Genomic DNA, 23,214 nt, shown 5'->3' on the forward strand with positions numbered 1-23,214 from the left:
ATAACTAGAGGATAAAAATATTCCAAAACTACTAGTTAGTTATAAATAAAATGAAAATAAGATAAAATATAATAAAATCTATATGTACTATATACACCTTTTACTTATCGTACACACCTTACACGATAGTGTATTTAAGCTACTGTAAAGACATAGAAATCTAGCCTATACATGTTATTGCACAGTAAGCTGATTCAGTTTGCAAATGGTTTTAAAGAGACTATGTTTGTGGTATATTAGGTATGTGCTATGTATGATATTTTAGTGTCATTTAGTTTTAATTATTTTTTAAAATATCATTCACATTATATTTGTTTAATTTGTTGCAATCTAATTTAATTTGTTGTAATAAAGTAGCCTACCATAATTATGCAGATGACACACAAATATACACATTGCTTTCACCAGGTGGTTTTGGACCTGTAGACCATCTGTGTCACTGTAGCAAATCAGTGATTGGATGCATCAAAATTTTCTCCAACTCAACAAAGATAAGACAATGGAAAAAAAAACCGATCAAATCTGTCATGTCATCTGCCTCTTACCATTTAAAAACACTGTGGGAGTCGGAGGAATAATGTCAAAGCAACACCTTGAAAGGCTCACCCACGCCTTTATTTCCAGTAAATTAGATTACTGCAACGATCTGTTTGTAGGACTTTCAAAACAAGCTGTTCTGCAACTTCAGCTTATTCAGAATGCTGCTGCCCATGTCCTGACAAAAAACAAGGACCACATGACCACATTCCTCCAGTTCTAAAGTCCCAACACTGGCTACCTGTCACTCAGAGAATTGATTTCAAAATCTTGCTGCTTGTGTATAAACCACTCTGGGGCTCAGCGCCCAAATATATCTCTGAAATGCTTATAAAATATGAACCTTCTATGACTCAGATGATGAAAACCTTCCTTTTTTACACTGCCTACTTTACCATGTAATGACCGCAATTTTTATTATTTTTTTAATTTTTTAAAATAATCCTTGTCTACACTTTTGCTATTTTTTAATTGTAAATCATTTGGTAATTAATTTTACATTTTGTATCTTTGTTTCTTTACTCTTTTATTGTAAATCTATATCCTTTATTATGTTTTATATGCCATTGCTTTGTAAATGTGCTCGCAGGCAAATTATTTCAAAGTAAAATGAGCTATTGGCTTATGTTATTTCAAAATAAACCCCATAAACAATACTTTTTACACTGACCTCAGCGTGTGTGTGTGTGTGTGTGTGTGTGTGTGTGTGTGTGTGTGCGTGCGTAGTAAAAACGAAACACCAGCAGGAGGCAGAATAAGAGCCAGCGGTCTTGAAATAACGGGGATGGAGAGACTTTAACCTTTAACTTCCGCCTTGGTCCTTCCTCTTCCGGTTACGGCGACAGCAGGTATGGCGGCGCCCTGCTTTTCTCTGAAACATTATGATTTTATTATCCACTGTAATCCTACGTTGTACAACAAAATATGGTTGATTTCGAGTAAAGATGATACTAAGAACAAGTCTTTGTCTCTAATGATGCTACAATTTCATGTGTTTGTGGATATTATGAGACATATTTAAGATGTCGTTCCCGGGTCTACAAGGCCGCTAACTGAAGACTGAACTGAATATAGCAGAGCTGCCATAGCTAACAGCTACACTGAACTTATGTTTTTACGCTGAATTTAAGTATAAATAATATTCTTTTCAATTGAAGTTGTTAGCTCACATAAATTCGGTCAGTGTTTGATAAATTAACGTCAATATTAGCCGGTATAAATCACGTCTTGAGTCGTAAGACAGCACGGCTAGCATAGTTAGCATCTTAGCATCATGTACCAACATTAACCGAGCGTTGTATTTCTTTTCAGCTTCATCATGGTGCAGCGCCTCACTTACCGTCGTAGGTTGTCCTACAACACCGCCTCCAACAAAACCAGACTGTAAGTTCCAACTCTACGCTGACTCTGTTATGTCGCCTGCTTGGGAAGCTGACAGACTCATCCTCATTTATGTCCCATCAGTGTTGTAGCTGCACGTTAATATTGTTACCGTGCTGTCCTGCAGGTCCCGGACGCCTGGTAACCGTATTGTGTACCTGTACACCAAGAAGGTCGGCAAAGCTCCCAAGTCGGCATGTGGCATCTGCCCAGGAAGACTGCGTGGTGTAAGTAAACACATTATAGTGTGGTGAATGTTCTTTACTTGCCTCAGCAAGCAGTATGTATGGGGCATCTCTCTTGGGTGAACTGGTGCATGCAGTAAAAGTGTGCGTGCCTATACTGCCATCAATATAATAACAGCAAGAAGCAGTAGGCATGGTTGATATTCCTCTCAAATCCTTTACTGCAGAACAGTTCAAACTGTAGTAGGGAATTCAGTTTTCTCTTGTTTTCCCACACAAACCTTGAAGTTTTAAGCTACACTTGGTAACATTCCTATATAAAGACTTGGTTATATTGGCTGTCACTACTTCCACAAGTGCAGAAAAGTGTAGTCTGTGAATGAGTTTCCTCTGAGCGGTAACTTGCTAAAAGAGTGAGAAGTCTGGGGCTGTTCATAGGACATTCAGGACGCCTCGGCATAATGATGCCTCAGTTACTTTCATACTACTGAAGTTGCTTCTCTTCTTAGAACTACGGTGGAGTCGGTAATAATGTCACTTTTCAGCCATACTTGATGTTGCCGTGGGTAACGGTATGATGTCAGTATGTCAAGTTGAAATATTGTGGGTAAATGAGTTTTTGATCATATAAATTACACTGATAGTATTTTGAATAATATGATATGGCACACCCCTAGTTCCCCCCTCCTCCTATTGCCTCTAATTGCATCTTCTATAATCTAAAGTTGTGAACTGTAAACCAATCAGAGCTGAGGAGTCTGGAACGCAGCTCTCAGCAGGGCTCGACAGTGCGAGCGTTTCACTCGCATTTGCGACTAAAAATAGGTGTGTGCGAACTGTAAAAAATATTCAGGGGCACATGTGCGCATAAAAAAATCAGCCGAAGCAGCCTATATTTTTGTCAATTAAAAAATGTGGTAATCTAACCGCAAATGTTGGAGGAACTCCAGCCGCATTCCCTCTTCCCCGTGTGACACGGTTATGGGCGGTTTTCCAAGCCACTGTCTGAATATAAGTCCCACTGTCGGCAGCGTGGAAATAAGTCAAAGTGTGGAGGAAGCGGCGGACCTACGGGGAAGCCTGCTCCGTTCTCCACGGCCAGGCTGTCCGCTGGGTGGAAATAAGTCAAAGTGTAGTGGAGACGAGGGACCGGGAAAAGCGGCGGACCTCCGGTGACACCTGCTCAGTTCTCCCTGCAGTTAGGGACCGTTCGCCACGGTACCGCTGCTGGGCAGGGTGGAAATAAAGCCCTTTTCACACAGAGCGCGCAAAGCGCAGACCTCCGCCGACGAACCCATTCATTGTGTATGTGCTACCGCGGCACAAGAGCGCACTGTTCTGCCGCCGAGCTGATGCCGCGGCGTTTGCGTGCCAAATGAATTTTTTTTAATTTCACCACAACGCACTGTGACGATACCTTGGCGTGTCCAATAGCAGAGAAGAGCCTGAAGTAGACCCGGAAGCGGTCACCATGGAGCTGTAGCTCCTGAACAAGCCTGTACCTCAAATCCTGTCTTGCGCGCCTTGCTCTCCACTTGCTCTGCGCCCTACCCCGCAGTGGGCGCCGCAAAAATCATGCTCTGTGTGAAAGAGGCTTAAGTCCTGCAGAGTTTCAGAGGACCTGGAGAATGTTTTAGGATAGTAATAACATTATATAAGATCATCATATTGCAAAGACAATATATATAAGATAATAACATTAAAGACAAAATTAAATTGCAATACTTTTTCAAAACTTGATGATTTTACCTTTCTGTACATTTTGTATACAAATTCATTAAATAATTTTGCTTGTAAATGTCTATTTGCATCACGTTTATTACGGAAAACACATTATTTGATCAATTTACATTGTGCCCCTAAAGTTCTTTGTGCGCTCCTTACTTTTTCAACTTAGGAGCACATGTGCTCCTTGGGAAGAAAGTTAGCGTCAAGCCCTGTCTCAGTGATGTCAGTTTCTTTGAACTGCAGTCAAACTAGGCAACTGTGATCAAATAGTTGAAATTCTGTTACTGCATTGCATGTTTCTCACTTCACTTGTTTTCAGAAACATTTTAGTGTACCGTTTACCCATAAAATGAGTTTTGTGATCTGACTGCCGTTTTAGAAATAATCAACCAAAGTACTAAGCACTACCCACTGACTGGACCAGCGTTCTCAATTTACAGAAAAACAAAATGCTTAAATCTTTTTCTGAAAACGTGCAAGTAAGTTGAGTAATGGGCAACAACATCATCTTGATTTGTATTTGATCAGTGCTGCCTAGTTTGACTGTAGTTTGCCAGCAGTGACAGCTGCTCTGATTGGTTGGTTGTTCACATGCATTAAGGCCATTAGAAGCAATATGAGGTGGCAAAGGAATATAATTATTCTTCGCACCTCATGTACTGCTGTGTGGATATAGTGACAGTTTAAATTATTTTCATTAGGGTTGCAGACTATAGCTTTAATGTGACTTTTTAACTTAAATTGGTTGTCTGCATTGGATGTGACTATGCACTGAATAGGTGGATGTTCCTAGTGTAGCCTGTAAAGTCACAAGCAAATGCTTCAATTGCTGCAACAATATCAACACAACTCCTTGGACTTGGTGTAATGAAACGATAGCCTTTGTTTGTGAGCATAATGGTGTAAAAACATACTAATACTCAAACATGTCAACTTTACAAGAGTAGTTAATTTTCTTTCATCTATCCATGGAAGAATCTTAAGTCATCACTGTGAGGGTTTAAACTTAAACTGCATTACTGATGTTTTTTTTTATTTTCAAACTTTGCATCCTTAAGGTTAAAGCCAGGAGTACTAGAACTGCCTCTTGCTATTCAACATTTTCCCCAACTTTAAGACTGAAGACTAGGCTTAGTGAATTAATGTGAAAATTGATGTTCGTCAGTCCATAAATGTCACAACAGAAATGGCAAAGAAAGGCTGGAGGTATCTAAATGTGACCTTATGAGATCCAATCAAAAAGGAGTTGTGTAATCTCCTGCATGGAGATGGTAAGTTAAGATATTACACTTGAAAACATAACAAGGCACCTTAATGAAATCTGTGCTCTAAATAGTTGGCTTTAGAACGAGGTCTCACAAATAAGCACTGTTCAGATTGGTGAGCTGCTTGTTGTGAACTGGTTCTTACCGTACATCTAATCTGTGCATAAAGGTTTCGCTGTGGTCTAAGGTCTGAATCCAAAATGTACCACTGTAAGCAGAAGAGCACAGCAATGTAAGCAACATTATGTTCTTGAGGTCACAATCAAGCAGTCGTGTTGATTTAGGAACATTTAAGTATAAAGTGTGGCACATCGTAACCGCGCACTGAATTGTAAGACGTCATACAGGTATTACAGTTGCGACCATAGAAGCATAAACTCGTCATTAGTGCATTGCTCACATCGTCCATCTTTTTTAGGATGCTTGAAAACATTTTTTGTCATTTCTGTTGAGCAGCTTACAGTCTGAAGTTTGGTTTTTAACCATGCAGACTGTAAGCTGCTCCACTGCATCTGAATATATTTACATCAACCTTACCTGATTTGGGTTTTGTTTATTCTCTAGTCAGTCAGTAGTCAGTACATGTTGCGTACTGTGGTCTCATAGTTATTCTGCTCTGTCTCGTAGATCCGGGCTGTTAGACCTCAGGTTCTGATGAGGCTCTCTAAGACCAAGAAGCACGTCAGCAGGGCCTACGGAGGCTCCATGTGCGCCAAGTGTGTGCGTGACAGGTAAGAAGCATTTCACTTCATCCCTGACTGTCTTGCTGAGAAACGCTGTGTGAGTTTTAAATGGCTAAAGCTGTGTCTAAATTGTCTCTTTTGCTTTTACCCTCAGGATCAAGCGTGCTTTCCTGATTGAGGAGCAGAAGATCGTCGTCAAGGTGCTCAAGGCGCAGGCACAGAGCCAGAAATCTAAGTAAAATGTGTATTTGTATTGCCACAATAAAAAATGACAAACAAATCCATGCAATGCCTTGGTGTATTTAATTGAAAATGTGGACATCTGTATGACTGAGGTTTGTGATATTTGAGAGCCTTGATTGATTAAGGTTTGTTGCAGATATTTTGAAGAAATACCATTTAAAAGTGTTAGGATTGTAAGAAAATGATTATTCTACGTTTTGAATGAAGCTTTACATGTGGCAAAATACGATATGGGCTACAATTAAAGATTTTGTGTCACTAGTTTAATAGAGGGTTATTTTTTTAAGTGACAAGTAGTAATGCAGAGTAATGTCGACATTTTTACTAGCTTTGTCAGAAAACATGACGCCTGACCTATTAGAAAAGTTGTTTCCTGGCATGGACACTGAAGTGTGGATGAACCCCCGAAGGATTTAAAAGGGACTCAACGATAATGTGGTTTCTTGATTCTATCTCATCACACAGATATGTTATGGTTTTGCAAAGATTGGAAAAGCTCTGATTTGAATTAGAGTAATTATTTTGATGTGAATCAGTATATGAGCTGGCATTAGGTAAATATCAAGCTATGATTAAGCAGCTGAAAATCAAAAGCCGTTTGAAATCTGATATGTTTGTGTTATCTACAGTATTAACCATTTACAGATACTGCACTGGACCAAGTCAATGAAATACATTAAACTGCTCAACTCATGAAGGTTGTGGTCATAGACTTAAGAAAAGACAGTAAAGACTGCAGTATCGAAGAAAGTGATTCTCTCAAAGACCTATGTACTGTCCCTTTAAATTTACGTCACGCACACCCGAATTTTAATTTGGTAAATAATTTATCATAGATTTAATAAAACCATCAGGAAAATATTTTTGCTGAAATGCATTTCATATTAAAATCGCCATATAAAAATGTATTTGTTCAATGTTTTTAGAAATGATAGAACGTAGACAAAGAGTACTTCCGGGACACGTCAACATAGTCGCTGCGCAGAGGGATCTCGCCCAGCGGCAGCAGCTTTCCTGTATCGATAGGCAACTTCTTTCTATAAACCATGGAGGTATTATACAGTATACCGTTCACTGTGCTGGAATGCCCAAATATAAAACTGAAGAAACCATCATGGCTGCATATGCCGTCGGCTATGACTGTGTATGCGGTCGTTATCGTGTCCTACTTTCTCATCACAGGAGGTAAATGGCTCTGCTAAGCTAACGTCAATGCAAGACTGCTAGCTTGTTAACGATAAATCTACATCGTCTCAGTGTGTGATAAAGAAGTTAAAGCTCATTCATGTGAGGTTGAAATAATGCCGGACACTGTAGGCTTTGGTTGCAATGGTAAAATAGCTTGCTAGCATTAATGCAGTTATAGAATAAGAGAGTAAGTTAGGCTATCTTTACAGTTAGCTAGCACCAGACTGCATTTTGGTCTATTTGACAATCAAAAAGTCAAACGAGGTTAGCGGCACTAACGCTATTAGTCAGATTTAGTAGCTCTTCTGCATCTGAAACGATCAGCTTTCTGATTAATGAGCTGTGACGCTACTCAGACTTCAGTCCTGTTCTTTTATAGTGTGACTACTACTCATACTTCCCATGTATTGTAGGTATCATCTATGATGTTATTGTGGAGCCTCCAAGTGTGGGCTCAATGACTGATGAGCATGGACACCAGCGACCAGTGGCCTTTTTGGCATACAGGTATGTCAGCCAAAACACTGTGAGCATCTCAACAAACCACAGCTGAAGCAAGGAGCTATTTGATGATGGCCATGTCATTTTCAAATTAACACTTAACAATTTAAAGCAAATGAAAACATTTGTTTTTCAGAGTAAACGGCCAGTACATTATGGAAGGACTGGCATCCAGTTTCCTCTTCACGATGGGAGGCCTGGGCTTTATAATCCTGGACCGCTCCAACGCACCCAACATTCCCAAACTCAACCGCTTCCTGTTGCTCTTCATCGGTTTTGTCAGCGTGCTCCTCAGCTTCTTTATGGCCAGAGTGTTCATGCGCATGAAGCTGCCGTAAGTTAATTAAAGTTGAGAAATCACCTGCACGTGTGATATTTCCTATTCAAACACAAATCTGTCCTACAGTCTGCAATCCTGCTGCTGTACACTGACATTTGTTGAGTCACGGTGTCTAAACAAATATATTTTGTCTTTGCAGAGGATACCTCATGGGCTAAAGACAAAGAGAGCGCACTTGAAACGATTTGGACGGACGCAGGACATCAAATGCATCAGAACCCAACTAAAATTGAGGATGAACACAACCTTTTGATATTATTAACAACCATTAAGGACTACAAGCACTGAGCTTGCTCAAGAAATTAGACCTGGCTGCACTGACAGTCTCGCACTGGCTCTGTCTCACTGGTGTTCAGCGACTTCCTCTTTGATTTCCAAACAAACAGATGCAGCAGAGGATAAAATACATCACTGAGTATTGTGCATCCGTAGCAAACCTGAGAAATTTAACTTCAGTTAAAAGTGCCAGCAGGTGAAATTTCTCTCCGCCACAGGAGAAGAAAAAGGAAAGGAAGTAGCTGAACGCTGTTGGCATGGAGATACAGATATGAAATCAAAATTAGCACTGTATGAGTCATTTTGAGCCGAGTCAGATTGATGTTTAAGTTGTACGTTTTTGTAAAGAAATCGTTGAAAAAGCCTTGTCACAGTTGCATTTTTGTACACGGACCTGAAATAAATCTTCTTTTCAGAGCTCTGTGCAGTCGTCATGTATATACTGTTGTCCATTATAAACACAGTCTACATCAACATATCAAGAACTGCATTGGGCAAGGATTAATGTACGTTTTGTGTATGGCTGTTTGCATACCCAATGGATAGATGTGTTTCTCACAGACATTGTAATTTGTCCCCCAGAAGGTGGCGTCCTAACTCCACCTGGGAGTAGTGTTTCTGGTCTTTGCTGCATTGCACTGAGGAGTAACCTCCAGTATCAGGGCAACACCGGACAGTCATGAGCCTCAAATTTGGAGGCTTTTAACACTAACGTGATTTCATATGGTTATGCATCCTGAGCGCAAACGTTATTAGATGCTTATAATTATTGCTTCTTAAGTTAATGCCAGGTTTTAAAGCTATTAAGAGTTGACACAAGCAATATATCAATGGCCGTATTGTTCTGGGTCTTTTATTACCTGAGATCAAATTCAGAAGTACCTCACAGTTGTGCATCTTTATTGCTATTTGGCTCAGTGGTGCGTGTAGTACACCCCATTACACACAGCGTAAGATGCTGGCATGGCTAAAAACACCATCTGTTGACAATAGGTAATTGGCTGTGGCACCTCTTAAACCTGTCTTTCCTCAGACTCAGAGGGAGGGAACAACTGTCTGCATCGTGAATAGTGATTAATCTTTATTTTCCAGCTGCATGGATATGCACATTAAACAACATAACTAGTGTTGAAAGCTGCTTATTAGTACCTTATTAAGATGTGACTCTGTTCGCCATTATTCATATTCCACTGTCTTTGTTTTCTCTATGTCTAGATTGTGTTTCAAGTTATCCAAGGCAGTTTAAATATATTGCTAGAGAGCAAGTCTCAATACTTAAGATCACCCAAATTATGACAAGAGATTCCAAAAAGTCAAAAGTAAATGGGAAGAAAGAAGACTGCATATTTGAGTCCAATGCAAGAATTTAATGGTCGCTGTTGTTCGCTAGACAATAAATCAAATCTTTGACATAAGGAAATCCCAGAGCTTATAATGACATCAAATTAAGCACACCTGTGCTGTCATGCAGATACACATGGGAAATGGAGTTCACAGCTGTAGTTCCCTTAGTCCTAATACTGTGCATCAGATTCTCCACAGATAAAACATATGGCAAAGACTGATTGTTAATCAATGCCTAATGCAATCAGGAAGTATAAACTGGATCTACAAAACTATAATTACTGCCTTACAGTTGTTTCCATCCACCAACCAGTCAAGTTACAGTTTACATCCATGTCTGTCCACACCCATATGACAGTAGACGATACTTAAAATATGGATGATGCTGAAAACCCCCCACAAATTCTTAAATACTGATGCTTCACACACATCTTCAACCCACCAATTCAGTATGTGACCAAATGTCTCCCCTTGTGTTCCTGAGATACGGCTTTCAATAATGGACAGAAAACATTATATCATCACACTGAAGTTTACCTTTTAACTTTTTGATATAAAATCAATCACTTCATTTTATCCTGTTAGACATTAGTGTGAAATTTTGTCAATGGGCGTTTGAATTCTTGAGCTATGGCCAAAAACATGTGTTGCAAGGTCACACTGACATTTGACCGCCAAAATCTGCTCAGTTCATCTCTGAGTCCCAGTGGACATTGGTCCCAAATTTGAGTGAATTCCCTTGTGGCGTTCCTGTGATATCATGTTCACGAGATTGTTTGGGTTGTCTTGATTATGACAACATGACATTAATTAAAGTGACATTAGCAGAAGTTGTCTTTGTCATGACAAGCTGACATTAAATTTGTTTGGGATGTCCTTATTATGAAAAGTTGACATTAACCAGCATGACATTACCAGAGGATGTCTTTATGTTAATGTCAAGCTGTCATTATAAGGACATCTGGAATTTCTCAGTTATGGGATCAATCAATCAATCAATTTTATTTATAAAGCCCAATATCACAAATCACAATTTGCCTTACAGGGCTTTACAGCATACAACATCCCTCTGTCCTTATGACCCTCGCAGCAGATAAGGAAAAAAAATCAATAAAGGTGTATCTTATCTTATCCCAGGACATCCCAAACAAATTTAATGTCAACTTGTCATGACAAAGACAACTTCTGCTAATGTCACTTTATGTCAAGTTGTCATAATCAAGACAACCCAAACAATGTCAACTTGTCATTACAAAAACCGAATGACACTTAATGACAGCAGTCAAACGTTTATGACATGTACATAATGTTTATAACAAGTTCATGACAGTGTCATGTAAATACCTTCAAGTAAAGTGTTACCCAACAAATATTTTCCTTCATTTCCCCTCTTCATTCATCTTATCATTTATCAGTGGCTCTTGAAATTGTCCACAAGATATTCATCTTCTTATTTCTTTCCATTTAAGTACAAACCTTCAATGACAGAAAGTCAAACTTGAAAACATACTATTAACCACAAACTGCTGGGATACATTTATAAGCAACGAAAACAATTGAATGTTTTAACATAATACCGTTTGATTTATTAACATTAAAATTCCCTGAAAATCATGGTCAAGTTAATGTTGGCAGAAATTAAAATACCTGAGAAGACACTGCTATCTCAGAGATATACAGTCTATCATTATTAATGTAAAAACACTTTTCATTAGGTTACATGTAAAGGCACTTTTGTCTTTATAGTGTCTGATCCCAGTTCTTTAACTATGTGAAAGCGTAAGTGTTGTTACGTCACAGCTCTGACTGTTCGGAGGCAGCGTTATGTCCTGAGGCGTTTGGTTTGTTGAGGAGCTCCTCGACTGCTCCCTTTGTTGTGTTCTAACCCACTGTGATACTGGTGTCCATTTTCATCAGCCGGCAGCTTGAGATAAAACCGTGAAGAGATCAAGTTGAATTGAAAATCAGTGAGGGTGGAAAATCAAGAAAATGTAGACATGTGTTGTGGTTGTCTATCATACGTTGATCTTCTCTATGTTTGGCCCTTTGAGTTTATTGAATTCTCTCACCTTTTAAGACGATACAATTTCGGAAACAGAGTCACACTTACCTTTCTTTTACTGCTTTCATTCTCTACACTCAGTGTGTTGTTCAGCTTCATGCCCAATGCTTCCTCAAGCTCTGGAAACACAGACACAATAACATGATTGAGAGCTTGTTCAGCGATAGCAGGTTACCGGTCCACCTTGATCCTTGTACATAAATAATGCACGAGCCAGAAAGATGACACAACACCACAGAGGAAAAAAAGGAACAGGAACATGGGACGTACCTGTGAGAATGTGGTCGATTTTCCCCACCACCAGGTCAGCGTCTTCTGTAGTGAAGCACATGGGAGGCTTGAACTTGAGCACATTGCGATGAGGTCCGTCAGCACTAAGGAGGATGTACTGTTCCTTTAGCCTGGGAGAGAATATGAATTATTCTCCACTGTGTATCAATTTAATGACGTGGTTAAGTTTTTCACCGCAGACATTCTGACTGCTCATAGCAGGAGAAGCACAGGTGGAACTGATAACACTAACGATGGCTCCTGCAGCCTTAAGTCATGGTAGTAATCACACCTGTGCTTCTCCTGCCATGGCAAAATGTACGCTGTGAAAGAGTTCGAAACACTCTTGATAAAGGTCCCAAACATTAGTAGAACCAAGAACTTGTGATGCCGAACACCTGCAGTTGAGATAGCTGGATGAGTGATAAACAAAGTTCTGTGACGTTAAAATTCTGTGATTCATTTTGCAAATTATGCTGTTAATTAGGAGACTCCAGTGAGCGTTTATTCCAACGACACTGTTGTAATGTCATCAATAAACACACCTTTCACCCATGACGAACAGGAAGAACAATTGTCAAGGTTAATATGATTGAACGGATACTGTTTGGTGTCTTAAAAATAATTACAAATACTATAAATGGCAGCATTTTGATTTCAAAAGCTGAACATGAAACACCTACATAAATGAGATGTCATGACTAAATAACTGAAAGGCTATAATAAGCTCCTACTTTCAAATATTGAGTACATATGATGCAGTTATTATTATTTAACTTTATTATCCCACTGTAAATGTATAAGCTTTTTGTGGTGATATGAGATATGTGTTCTTTACGAAACACAATTGAGGAAACATGGTTGCAGTTTTCTCAGCAGACAACAGTGAATGCTGCAAGGCAGTATAATCTAAGCAGCCTCTCTGAGTTCTCACACTTACACTTACTTATATATGACTTCTTGGGCTTCAGCTGTAGCTGGAGTGAGCTTCAACCTGTCCTTCACAAGCTCCATCCCAGCAAAGAGGCCACGCCCCCTGCAGGATGTGACATTCTGTTTAGTCATCTCTGACCTCTGCTTACATCTCAGGAATATAAGCAACATGTTCTGGATCATGATCATCGTTTTGAGCCTCACAAGCCGAGTGCCATCTCATCATTTAGTTGAATTATACTGAAGAGAAGGCAGACATCTCTATGTCTCATTATGTCTAACTGTGGAGTCACTGAATTACATGTCGGTCCAGGGATTACAGAAACATGACATTCATATGCTGGTATCAGTCAGATATAATCAGCAGTGCTCTGGATCAGCTTTACAGGACATACACAGAGCTAATCAGCTGTAGCACATACTGTAACTGTGTGTGTGTATTTGCATACCTGATATCACCAACCAGTGGATGCTTCTGCTTCTGCTTTTCTAGCAGATTGGTCAGGTATTGCCCCACACGCAGGGCATTACCCTGGAGATCCTCTTTCACAATCACGTCTAGGACAGACAGACCGATGGCACACGACACTGGGTTACCGCCAAACTGAGAAATTCAAAACCCAAACGTGGAGGAAAGATTACACCAAGGTTACGTTCACGCAGCTGATTGATCATCGGGAGCTTCTGTACACTGAGGGCAGAGCTCTGAGACAGTTTGATGCATTAAATATGTGACAGACTTAGTCACCACAGTCTTTTTGGTTATGCTGAACTTATCGCCCCAACAGACACCCGACTATTCTCACAGGAAAGAGCTGTAATCTGAGGTTCTCAATGAAAATCTTGGATGGAATGTATTTTTCCCATAATGTGGAAAACAGATGTGTCGATGCGCCTGGCGAATATGGACAAGAGCATCATGTCAAGGATGAGGGGATCTAGTCTGGCATTTTTGGTCAACTTGGGAATTTCTCCGCAATCTGCTTTTCTAATTTTATTTTTTTTGCAGATCTCAATAACTACATGATAATTCAAAAATGTGCCCTTTACTTAAACCATGTATTAAGAATTTTGCATAAGTTTGGCACAAAATAAAGTTTTTTTTCAATATATTAATTGCACAGTTTCTCATTATTCTCCATAATGCTCTTACTGTATTAAAATACTCCATTCCTGATGACATGAAGGCCTCTGCCACCTCTCTGGTCGTGACCACACATGACAAGGGGTGGCCGTTGCCAATAGGCTTTCCCATGGTGACAATGTCCGGCACAAAGTCCTCTCCCTGAAGCTGGAAGGCCCAGAAGTGGGTGCCAACGCGCCCAAAGCCCACTTGGACTTCGTCAGCGATGAAAATGCCCCCTGCTTTGTGGACATGTCTGCAGAGGGGCAGAAAAATCCAAAGGTGTAGAGATAAACTCAAGTTAGTTACTCATTCTTTAAATAAGGCACACATTCACAAATGCATTAACACACAAGACAGGTTTGACTACTGTGGCACAGTCTGGAGCCATCTAAAGAAGATTCTTTAAATGTTCTGCAGCTAGTTTGTCATTTCAGAATGACAGCTCTGCATAAAAGAGTAAGTAAAAACACTTTCAAGCACTGAGACTGAGCGTGAATTAATGTCTGGAATAACTTGAGTACATACTCTGCCACTTGCTGGAAGTAGCCCAGGGGGGGAATGACCTGCCCGCCACAACTCTGCAATGACTCAGCAATAAAAGCAGCAATCTGCACAAGAGAAAAAACACCAGGTCTATCAATCTAAAGCCAGACTGATAAACTGGAAAAGAGGAGGAGTTCTGGCATCTTTGACCCGTAGATCTCCTTCCGTCATGAGCATGTTACTGTCGGTCACTGTGAAGTAAAGCAGAAAAATCTTGCCAGTGTATTCACTTGTACACAGTTATTATACACAGAGAGCAGAGGAGGGCAAAATTTAATCACATTCATGTACGTCTCCAGTCGTTGTCTGTTTGGGTTTCTTTCTGTAGATTGATATCTGCACAAACAGCCATTGCAAACTGCTTTCTTTATAATCCCTGAACTAAAATCCTGCATCACTTGCCACTGGAAGCAGAGCTGGGCTGCCAACAAAGATTGGACACTAAGAGTCCCCTCCACATGTTGTCTAAAAACCAGAGTGATCGGCTTGAACCTGAGAATTGGGAGAAAAGGTAAAAGAGGAGAAAAGAAAAGAAAGTGGAGAAGGTGGAAAATGGAATGGGTGTTAATAAATAAAAGGGCGACAAACAAAACAACTGCCACGTCATATATGACTTTTTTCCTCTGTAATTTAGGGCCATTTCCTTAAAAAAGAGTCATCCTTTGAAAAGACAATCAAGCAATTAACACGTGAGGCCATACGTTAGACATTTCTGAGGTCTCTCTTTCAATTAAATCTGCAATATCAAACACAAACTGTACCTTGCCTCCTTTTTCATGGACTTTGTGTATCATATCTTTTACTTCATCTGCATATGCTGTCGCAGGATCAGGGTGGTCCGCTCTGTATTTGCCTCTGTACACATCTGGGCTAGGAGCCTGTATAGGGGATGAGACACTGAGATTATTACGAACACAGAGTCACATTCAGGCACAAAAGAGACATAATGCAAAGTGTCAGTACTCGTGTAAAATGTGCTTAATATCTGACAATGGAATGCATAACAAAAATAGCTGAGAAAATGTAATTAATTGTAGACAGTTGCAAGACTAGTCCAGCAGCATCTCAGAAAACAATGACAAGGAGATATTTATGACGTCTGCTGACACAGCTCTTGCATATTTTCCTGTTAACACACCTGTGACATTAAGTTTTAAAAGTAACAACCAAAACAGTATACTATGCGGATATGTTTATGATTTTACATATGTCTCTGAAAGTTATCTTTGTGTTTACATTTTACCCTGGACTGTGTGCAATGTTGGTCGACTAGCATTTCAACCGCAGCTTAATCCCTTACTGTCTACGATCATGAAAAAAATATGCATGCTGGCAAAGCAGACTGACTTGCCACACCTTTGGCATGTGACACTAGAGCTGGGTATTCCACAAGCTGCCATATCAAGCTTCACCAAGGCCATCAAGGAAAAGAGCAGAGTGCACAGACGCCTGCAACACAATGCAGGGAGGACTCTGGGTGTATAATTTTAGCTTGTCTGCTCACAGACTGTTCACTCCAGATTGTGTGGTTAACTTTCAAAACAACCTCAAAGCCATACATGCATACAACAATTATTTCGTATAAAACTTCCATTAAGTGGGGGATCTGACAGATTAAAAAATACATATAGCTTGACTTTTTGTCTGCAGTATGAGTCACACTTAACCCCTTCAGAACCCAATTTTGTTCCAAACACACACAAAATATTGTAATGGTAGATTTCTTCTCTGAACGCACTGATTAAAATACTTTTTTTCTGACCATTCCAGTGGACAGAGAATCAAACCGCGAGTAAAAAGGTCTTCAAAGACCGTTTTTCAACAAAAATCACGCATTTATTTATTTTTCATGAATAGTTAACTCATATCAACAAATAACATGATGCTTAAAACACACTGTATATACATATATTTTGTGTTGTATTTGTCACCACTACTCAAAATATCCTTAATTTCTCAAGTATCTCCAGAAAACAGTGTGTCGAAAACCTCCTGAGATAAATATCCTGTGGACATAATCAATAGGATACATTAAAAGCTAACTATATTATTAGAAAACTGAATCTGATTAATTTCCAGTGACACTCAGATCCCCTTCTATTGGAATGGACGGGGGATTTAAAAAAACAGAAACAGAAACTCATTTTACAAACAAACAATTATCTAAATAAAGACACTGCAGAAATATGATTTGCCTACGATTCAACTCCTGGAGATGAGCTGGAAAAATAGCTCCAATTTCGCACATGGCTGCCTATGGTGCATATTTTCGGGCATACACCCAGGACACAACCTTCCTGTTCTGCCTCATTCCAGAGGCTCTCCTCAGGTAGAGATTCAGTGATTGTGCAGGAGAATTTAAATCACTGTGTTTCTCGAAGCATCTTATCATGATGAGTGCTTTTGACTAAAAGGAAAAAAGCCGCCAGTAAGTTGTGTAGTTTTGAGATGTTGGTCTTCAGGACTGGGCTATCTGGTTAATAATAATCCGCCACCCTTCCTCTCGCTGTCCTCTGTGATTAAAAAAAGTGTTTTCACGGGGAAGCTAAAACTCTTGTGCCTCAAGTCACCAGAAAATGCCTCCCGTTCAAAAGCACTTTGGTTGCACCTTGCCCTCCAGAATATGTAGAAAAAAATACTGGTGTTTCATGCCTCTGACTATTCTACACACACACACACACACACCTTAATCTATACACCTTAATCCCCGTGCAACGAGTGCATGCTCAGTAGCTTGCCAACACCCAGGAGTACAAGTTGAGTCATGGTGTTTTAATACTGTGCACGCAGGCAGACAGGGAAAAGCACTCACCACATGGACAGATGGATTCCGCTCAGCATCTGACAGGTGGTGGAACTTATAAGGACTGATGTCAATGAGCGATGAGACATGGCCGTGATACGCACTGCAAACAAAGCAAACACGGGCCATGGACCAAATCATCTTAGCTGCAATACCATGTGGAGCGTGCAAAACATGGATATCTGAGGACAGAAGTATTTCACCATACAAAAGTATATCATAAGAAATACACTGAACAAAAGGACTTTCATCGCTCATCATTATCTGCATGCTTTCATTTTGCCTGCCTGGCACCGTACCAGGTGTTTTTGAACAATGACCGGGCAGTAACACTTACTTTTCCAATGTGATGATATCTTTGTGGCCTGTGTACTGCCATGCTAGTCGGAGGGCCAGGTCGTTGGCTTCGGAGCTGAAGTTGAAAGGGGCAAGGGTTACTTTAAGTTACTCAGTCACCACAAAATACACAGGTGAAGCCATGGGTGTCACAAGTACGTCAGTCACAGTTTGATGTTTTACTTCCCAATGTGAGGGCAAATGAAGTGACACCTATTTATAAACACTGGTAATGGAGTGTAAAGATGAAGTACGCTTGAAAATCTCAGTGAGATATTGAAGCTATTTCAACTAGGGATGCCCCAAACAAGTTTTTTTTTGCTCCTGATCCATACCTGAGTCATTTAATATTGAGTATCTACCCATACAGAGTCCTGGGGTCTCATTTAAATCAGTTAAAAAATGCCTCGATCAGCCCTGATCCCCATCTTTAAGATCACATCGGGACATCCCTAATTTCAACTCAGAAACATATTTTTCTTTACTTGGTTCTACAGTATCATCAGCAGAGTTTATATCTACATTTCTATGAACGTGACAGCTCAACAGTAACTGTAGACTCATTAGAATGATCCTGTTCTGGCGTATTTGCCCTATCTATATTTTAACTTGCAATTTAAAAGGCAACCTCTGACACATAAACCACTCAAGTTAGTGACCTACACCACTTTTGCAGGCTGAAAATGGAATCACACTACAAAACAAAAGAGCTGGCAACATGTACATACTGTACATGGCCTCCATTTTGACTTGTTTTTTCTACACTAGATAGCCACAATAACGGCATAATGTGGACACACAACACAGTATCCATATGTGATTGTTAAATATTTAATTCCAAAACTGTGGGCATTAATATGTTGCTATGCTGCACATTTTCCAGGTCTGGAAAAGTCATGGAGCTAGTAAAAATCATTGAAAGTTTTGGAGGCGTCAAGGAATTTTGTTGTGTAAAAAAAAAAAAGGGTTTCAGAAACCTTCTGTGGATAACCTTCCACGTAAGGTAACAGGACGGCAAACCTATTTTCTGTAGCTGATGACATAACATAGCTCTAATAAGTGTCGATGTGTGACAACATTGTTTCTTCTTTCTTTTCTCCCTGTGTTCCTTCTCTTCTTCCACGTATGCCGGCTATCTTAAATTATAGAGTGAATAGAATTTGAATCTGATACGTTAGAAAAATGCCAGGCAAGTGGGGCAAGAAAAATAAAAATTATTACGGGTCCTTTAAAAGTCATGGCAAAGCTTTTCATTTTTGTCCATGAGAATGTGTGGCAACACTGTTAGTAAGGGACTGTTCGTTATTTATCAGAGGGGAGGGGGTGGTGAAAAACGGGTGAGACACTTTTATTATTTATTATTTTTTAAGCACTAGTAAGGGAGTTACATTTTTTGATTTGACTAAGGGGAGGGACATTCGACTTGGTCGAAATGGTCGTATTTTGTATTTATTTTGATTTTTTAAAAAAAGTAAAAAAAAAACCCTAGCTCATGCACACCTTTGAAGAGTCTCCTGAACAGGTGCATAGGAAAAAACTTCAGCAGGTCAAGAAAGAAAAAAGATTCCCACACACTGTTGCCAAACTTGCAAAATATTTAATGGGACAAGGCAGCTACGTTTCGGTCTGCCTGACGAAGGTTGTAATGACCAAAACGTAGCTGCCTTGTCCTATTAAATATTTTGCAAGTTTGGCAACAGTGTGCAGGAATCTTTTTTCTTTCTTGTATTTATTTTGATTAACATCAGAAGTCCAAAACCTGCAAGTGGGTTAAAAAGGCATGTTTTCTTTTTTTAAAAGAGCTAGAAACTGTGAAAACAGAAATTATCGTCAGATTTTCAAGTTTCTGACAGTCATTGAACACATCATGTGTGAGGAATGCTTCTATCAAGACACACATTCAAATCTAAGTTAAAAAAAATAGTGATCACAATCACTTTTTTCTACGTCTCATGTAAAATGTAACCAAATAGAAACCGTTTGCACTAAACAGATCCGGGAAAAAAAACTGCATTCCTGTGTGCTTGCACAAGCCCTGTGAGGCAAATTGTGATTTGTGATATTGGGCTTTATAAATAAAATTGATTGATTGATTGATTGATTGATTGATTGCAAAAGGTTTTTTCTCCAGCATTTTGTTTTTAACTTTTAAGTTTTTTAAATCTAAGACCAGCCACCATGCCAAGTTACTGATATTCTGGCTGCTGCTGTCACTGTTGTGTGCGTATAAAGGCTAAGACATACTTTCCAAACTGTTTATTCTGGCAAAACAGTCATTATATACACATGTTGCTGTGTGCATGTGTGTGCTTATTAATGTTTGTTGGTTTTGTGTATGGCTTTCATGCAGCCATATTCTGCTGAAGTGCGCTGTTTGCTTGTTGCATTAGCTCCATACCTACATTTGGTGGGATTATACAGGAACAGAGGGTCACGCATCCCTCTTCTGATAAATAAAGAACAGTCCCTGAGGTGTTCCAGTTCATCCCAGATCTCACACACACCTTAGAAAATACTTACAGTAATAACGTCTCTGTATTGTCTGTTTTATAACTTCTCTCAAGGCACCTATTTCCCCGTGACTGATAAATACATGTATGCAGTCTGGTATTGAGTGTATATGGATCGTTATCTACAACATTATTACCCTTGACCAGATAATTCCTGTTCACACTGCAGAACTCCAGCAAGTGGTGTAAATAAGTAACCACACCAGACTGGTGCAGTTTGATGACTATTAGGAAGACTGAGAGGGCTGGACATGCGTTATATAATGCTGTAGTTTGTTTCTGTGGAAGTCTAGACATGGCCCATGAAGGCTGAGCTGGAACTTTTCACTTTCAAAGTGTTATTAGGTAGACTAATATTGCTGTTGTTCTAATTCAGGAGAATTATCATACTTGAAAATCCAGATGAGCAGGATGATCAGCTGAGACAACTGTTGTTTTTTTCCCTTCTTGATTACAGTAGCATAGCCACACATGTTTGGACTATACCCTTTTATCTTACAATTTATAGCATTAGCAACTTAGCAAAAATATATCGCTGCTAATGGGGAAAGGCTGAAGTTCAAGTAAGTAAAGTAGATAGAAGAGAAGACATGAATATAATGCCAATCAATATACGTGCTGTGCCTTCGCCAACACCTACTGATCCACACCCAAAAAAAACAAGTCTGGCTAATCTTCCTTTTTGGCATTTGAGAAGTGTGATGACATGTGGACATACCCAGAGTTGACAAAGTAGCACACAGACAGCTTGTCAGGCAGTGTGGCTTGCAGCCTCTGGGCATACAGCACAAGATTGTCATGCAAGAAACGCGAGTTGGTGTTGAGTAGTTCCATCTGCTGAGCTCCTGCCTTCACCACATCCGGGTGACAGTGGCCCACTGAGAAAAGGAGGAAAAGGGTGCACACAGGGTTAGAACTGGACCTCACGTTCAGGCATCTGACTGCACTTTCTGGTCGAAACATACCATAACAACTAATACCAAAGGCACATAATTGGAGGTTATGCTGAAATTAAAGAGTGGTCAATGTGGTGCGCCAGACATCCTGTATATATTCCTGTTTTGCCTGTGCTTTAGTCACTCCCAAATTAGGTGCACATTATGTGACAACTTTGTAGAGCAGATCAGGTCATGTCAAGTGTGTCTTCAGATATGACACCTCAAGCTTTGATTGCATATTTGAACACAAACCTAACACAACACTTTGCGAGAGAGAACAACTCTCTGTTCTTGTTTTGTCTATGTTGTTATAAGCCATGACATAGATGTGGTGTAAAAATAGATCTGATGTACAGACCGTGAGCCACGTTGTTGATGCAATCCAAGTAGCACTGTCCCCTTTCATCATACATGTACTGGCCTCTGGCTCGCACAATCTTGATCGGGTCATGGCCGAAGAAAATCTTACAAGATGGCCTGTGGAGGAGATAATATTGATATTTTAATGTGTACAAGTTAAGATAAGATCACTACACACGAAGGTTAGGCAAAGGTAAAGGTGTGCCCTTCACCCTGGTTTAACAGGTTTTATGTTGTACACAAGTAAATATATTATAATTATAAGTCACGAGCAACAGCAAAACACTGTAATGGAAACATACTAACTACTACAGACACCACATTGTATGTTTTAACCTCACTGATAAAGCATTCACATTCTTAATATGTCCACTATTGAATTAGCTGCTTAGCTACACATGTATGAACTAATTAATGAATACATTGTATTTCAGAAACAAATTCTTTAAAGTTTGGTGTAAAAAAAAAAATTTCAACTACTTTATGTAATAACGTTTACAGGCAAATACAGAGCTGCTATGCTGCTATAACTTAACGCCTGTCATCTTTAATATAAACTTTGTAGCGTTATACAACTGCAAAATGTCAGTTATCTTACCCTACGTGCTTCTTCCTCAGGTCTATCGTCTTCTTTTTCTCCAATATTTCCGCAGACATCCTGATGTTGTCCAGCTGGAGGACGACGTACTCGAAAATTAGCTACATCTGCTCGAGCACAAATTACCCGGCTGTATATACACACACACATCCTCGCGCGCGCGCACCGGCAGACAGGCACGAGAACACCCGGACATAAGTGGCGGCTCGCGCAGCTCTCTCGTGCTGCCATCTAGCCGGAATTCCTACAGCTGACAACAGTATGCAGGTGCCTCGAGTGCTGTGACGTATGACAGGTACCCACCGACACAGATGTATGTTACGACAACTGTGTATGTGTTAGTGTGCATTTACTCAAGTAGGCATATTGTACCTGTACCTGCACTTTACTGACGAATTTCCATTTTATTCTACTCTGTAGGCCACTTGAACAGAAGCAGATATTGTAGCCACTTCATTTATTTAACAGCCACACACTGGTGGGATGTAAGTACATGTACTATTTTGATGTAGCTGCACTTCAGTATTTCCATTTCTGAAAAGTCATACTTCTACTCCACTACTGGAGGGACATATTGTATTTTTTACCTTACTATATTTACAAAAAAAAAAAACAACACAAAAATATATATTTTATACCTAAAAATATAATTAGCTGATTAAAAATTACGCATTGTTGTGAAAAACAACTGTATAAATAATAATTCAAATGAGCTCCACCTCTACATTAAATACTCACTGTTGGATGCCTCTGTGAACCAGTCAAGTTGCAAGCTGAAAACATAAATGCTTTACACACATCTGTTTTTGTCATTTATATCTTAAGTTCCTGACCAAACGTCTCTCCTCCTGATCCTGAGTTATGATGTAGAATAATGGCCAGTAAAGTTTTTGCAGAGCATGATGATATCACGGTGCAGTTGGCTTTTTGGATATAAATCATCATCTTTTCCACGAGTCTATCCTATCAGATATCTGTGTGAAATTTTGTCATAATTTGCATATGAATTATTGCGTTTGAGCCAAAAACATGTTTCATGAGGTCAAAGTGGCTTTGACCATAAAA

At 39.6% G+C, this 23,214-nt stretch overlaps 3 protein-coding genes across 3 annotated transcripts; 2 read left to right on the plus strand and 1 right to left on the minus strand.

Annotated features, from left to right (window-relative positions):
* The first annotated feature begins 1,303 nt into the window (after positions 1 to 1,303).
* On the plus strand, positions 1,304 to 6,062 carry rpl34 (ribosomal protein L34). Its single transcript, XM_033651785.2, has 5 exons — positions 1,304 to 1,385; positions 1,849 to 1,920; positions 2,045 to 2,144; positions 5,723 to 5,826; positions 5,933 to 6,062. The coding sequence occupies exons 2-5, from the start codon at positions 1,856 to 1,858 to the stop codon at positions 6,015 to 6,017; spliced, it is 354 nt and encodes a 117-aa protein (XP_033507676.1). The 5' UTR covers positions 1,304 to 1,385; positions 1,849 to 1,855; the 3' UTR covers positions 6,018 to 6,062.
* Positions 6,063 to 6,984: 922 nt separating this feature from the next.
* ostc (oligosaccharyltransferase complex subunit) lies at positions 6,985 to 8,743 on the plus strand. Its single transcript, XM_033651771.2, has 4 exons — positions 6,985 to 7,206; positions 7,623 to 7,716; positions 7,847 to 8,044; positions 8,190 to 8,743. Exons 1-4 carry the CDS (start codon positions 7,068 to 7,070, stop codon positions 8,206 to 8,208), a joined length of 450 nt encoding a protein of 149 aa, XP_033507662.1. The 5' UTR covers positions 6,985 to 7,067; the 3' UTR covers positions 8,209 to 8,743.
* Positions 8,744 to 9,672: 929 nt separating this feature from the next.
* Positions 9,673 to 22,244, minus strand: etnppl (ethanolamine-phosphate phospho-lyase). Its single transcript, XM_033651808.2, has 13 exons — positions 22,150 to 22,244; positions 21,550 to 21,668; positions 20,972 to 21,131; positions 17,745 to 17,819; positions 17,417 to 17,510; positions 15,366 to 15,482; positions 14,587 to 14,669; positions 14,089 to 14,314; positions 13,385 to 13,539; positions 12,949 to 13,038; positions 12,003 to 12,133; positions 11,781 to 11,851; positions 9,673 to 11,594 (listed from the first exon to the last, which is right to left on the minus strand). The coding sequence occupies exons 1-13, from the start codon at positions 22,206 to 22,208 to the stop codon at positions 11,493 to 11,495; spliced, it is 1,482 nt and encodes a 493-aa protein (XP_033507699.1). The 5' UTR covers positions 22,209 to 22,244; the 3' UTR covers positions 9,673 to 11,492.
* Between the last annotated feature and the right edge of the window lie 970 nt (positions 22,245 to 23,214).

This window comes from Epinephelus lanceolatus, chromosome 22 (assembly GCF_041903045.1).
Source record: "Epinephelus lanceolatus isolate andai-2023 chromosome 22, ASM4190304v1, whole genome shotgun sequence".
Lineage (NCBI taxonomy): Eukaryota > Metazoa > Chordata > Actinopteri > Perciformes > Serranidae > Epinephelus > Epinephelus lanceolatus.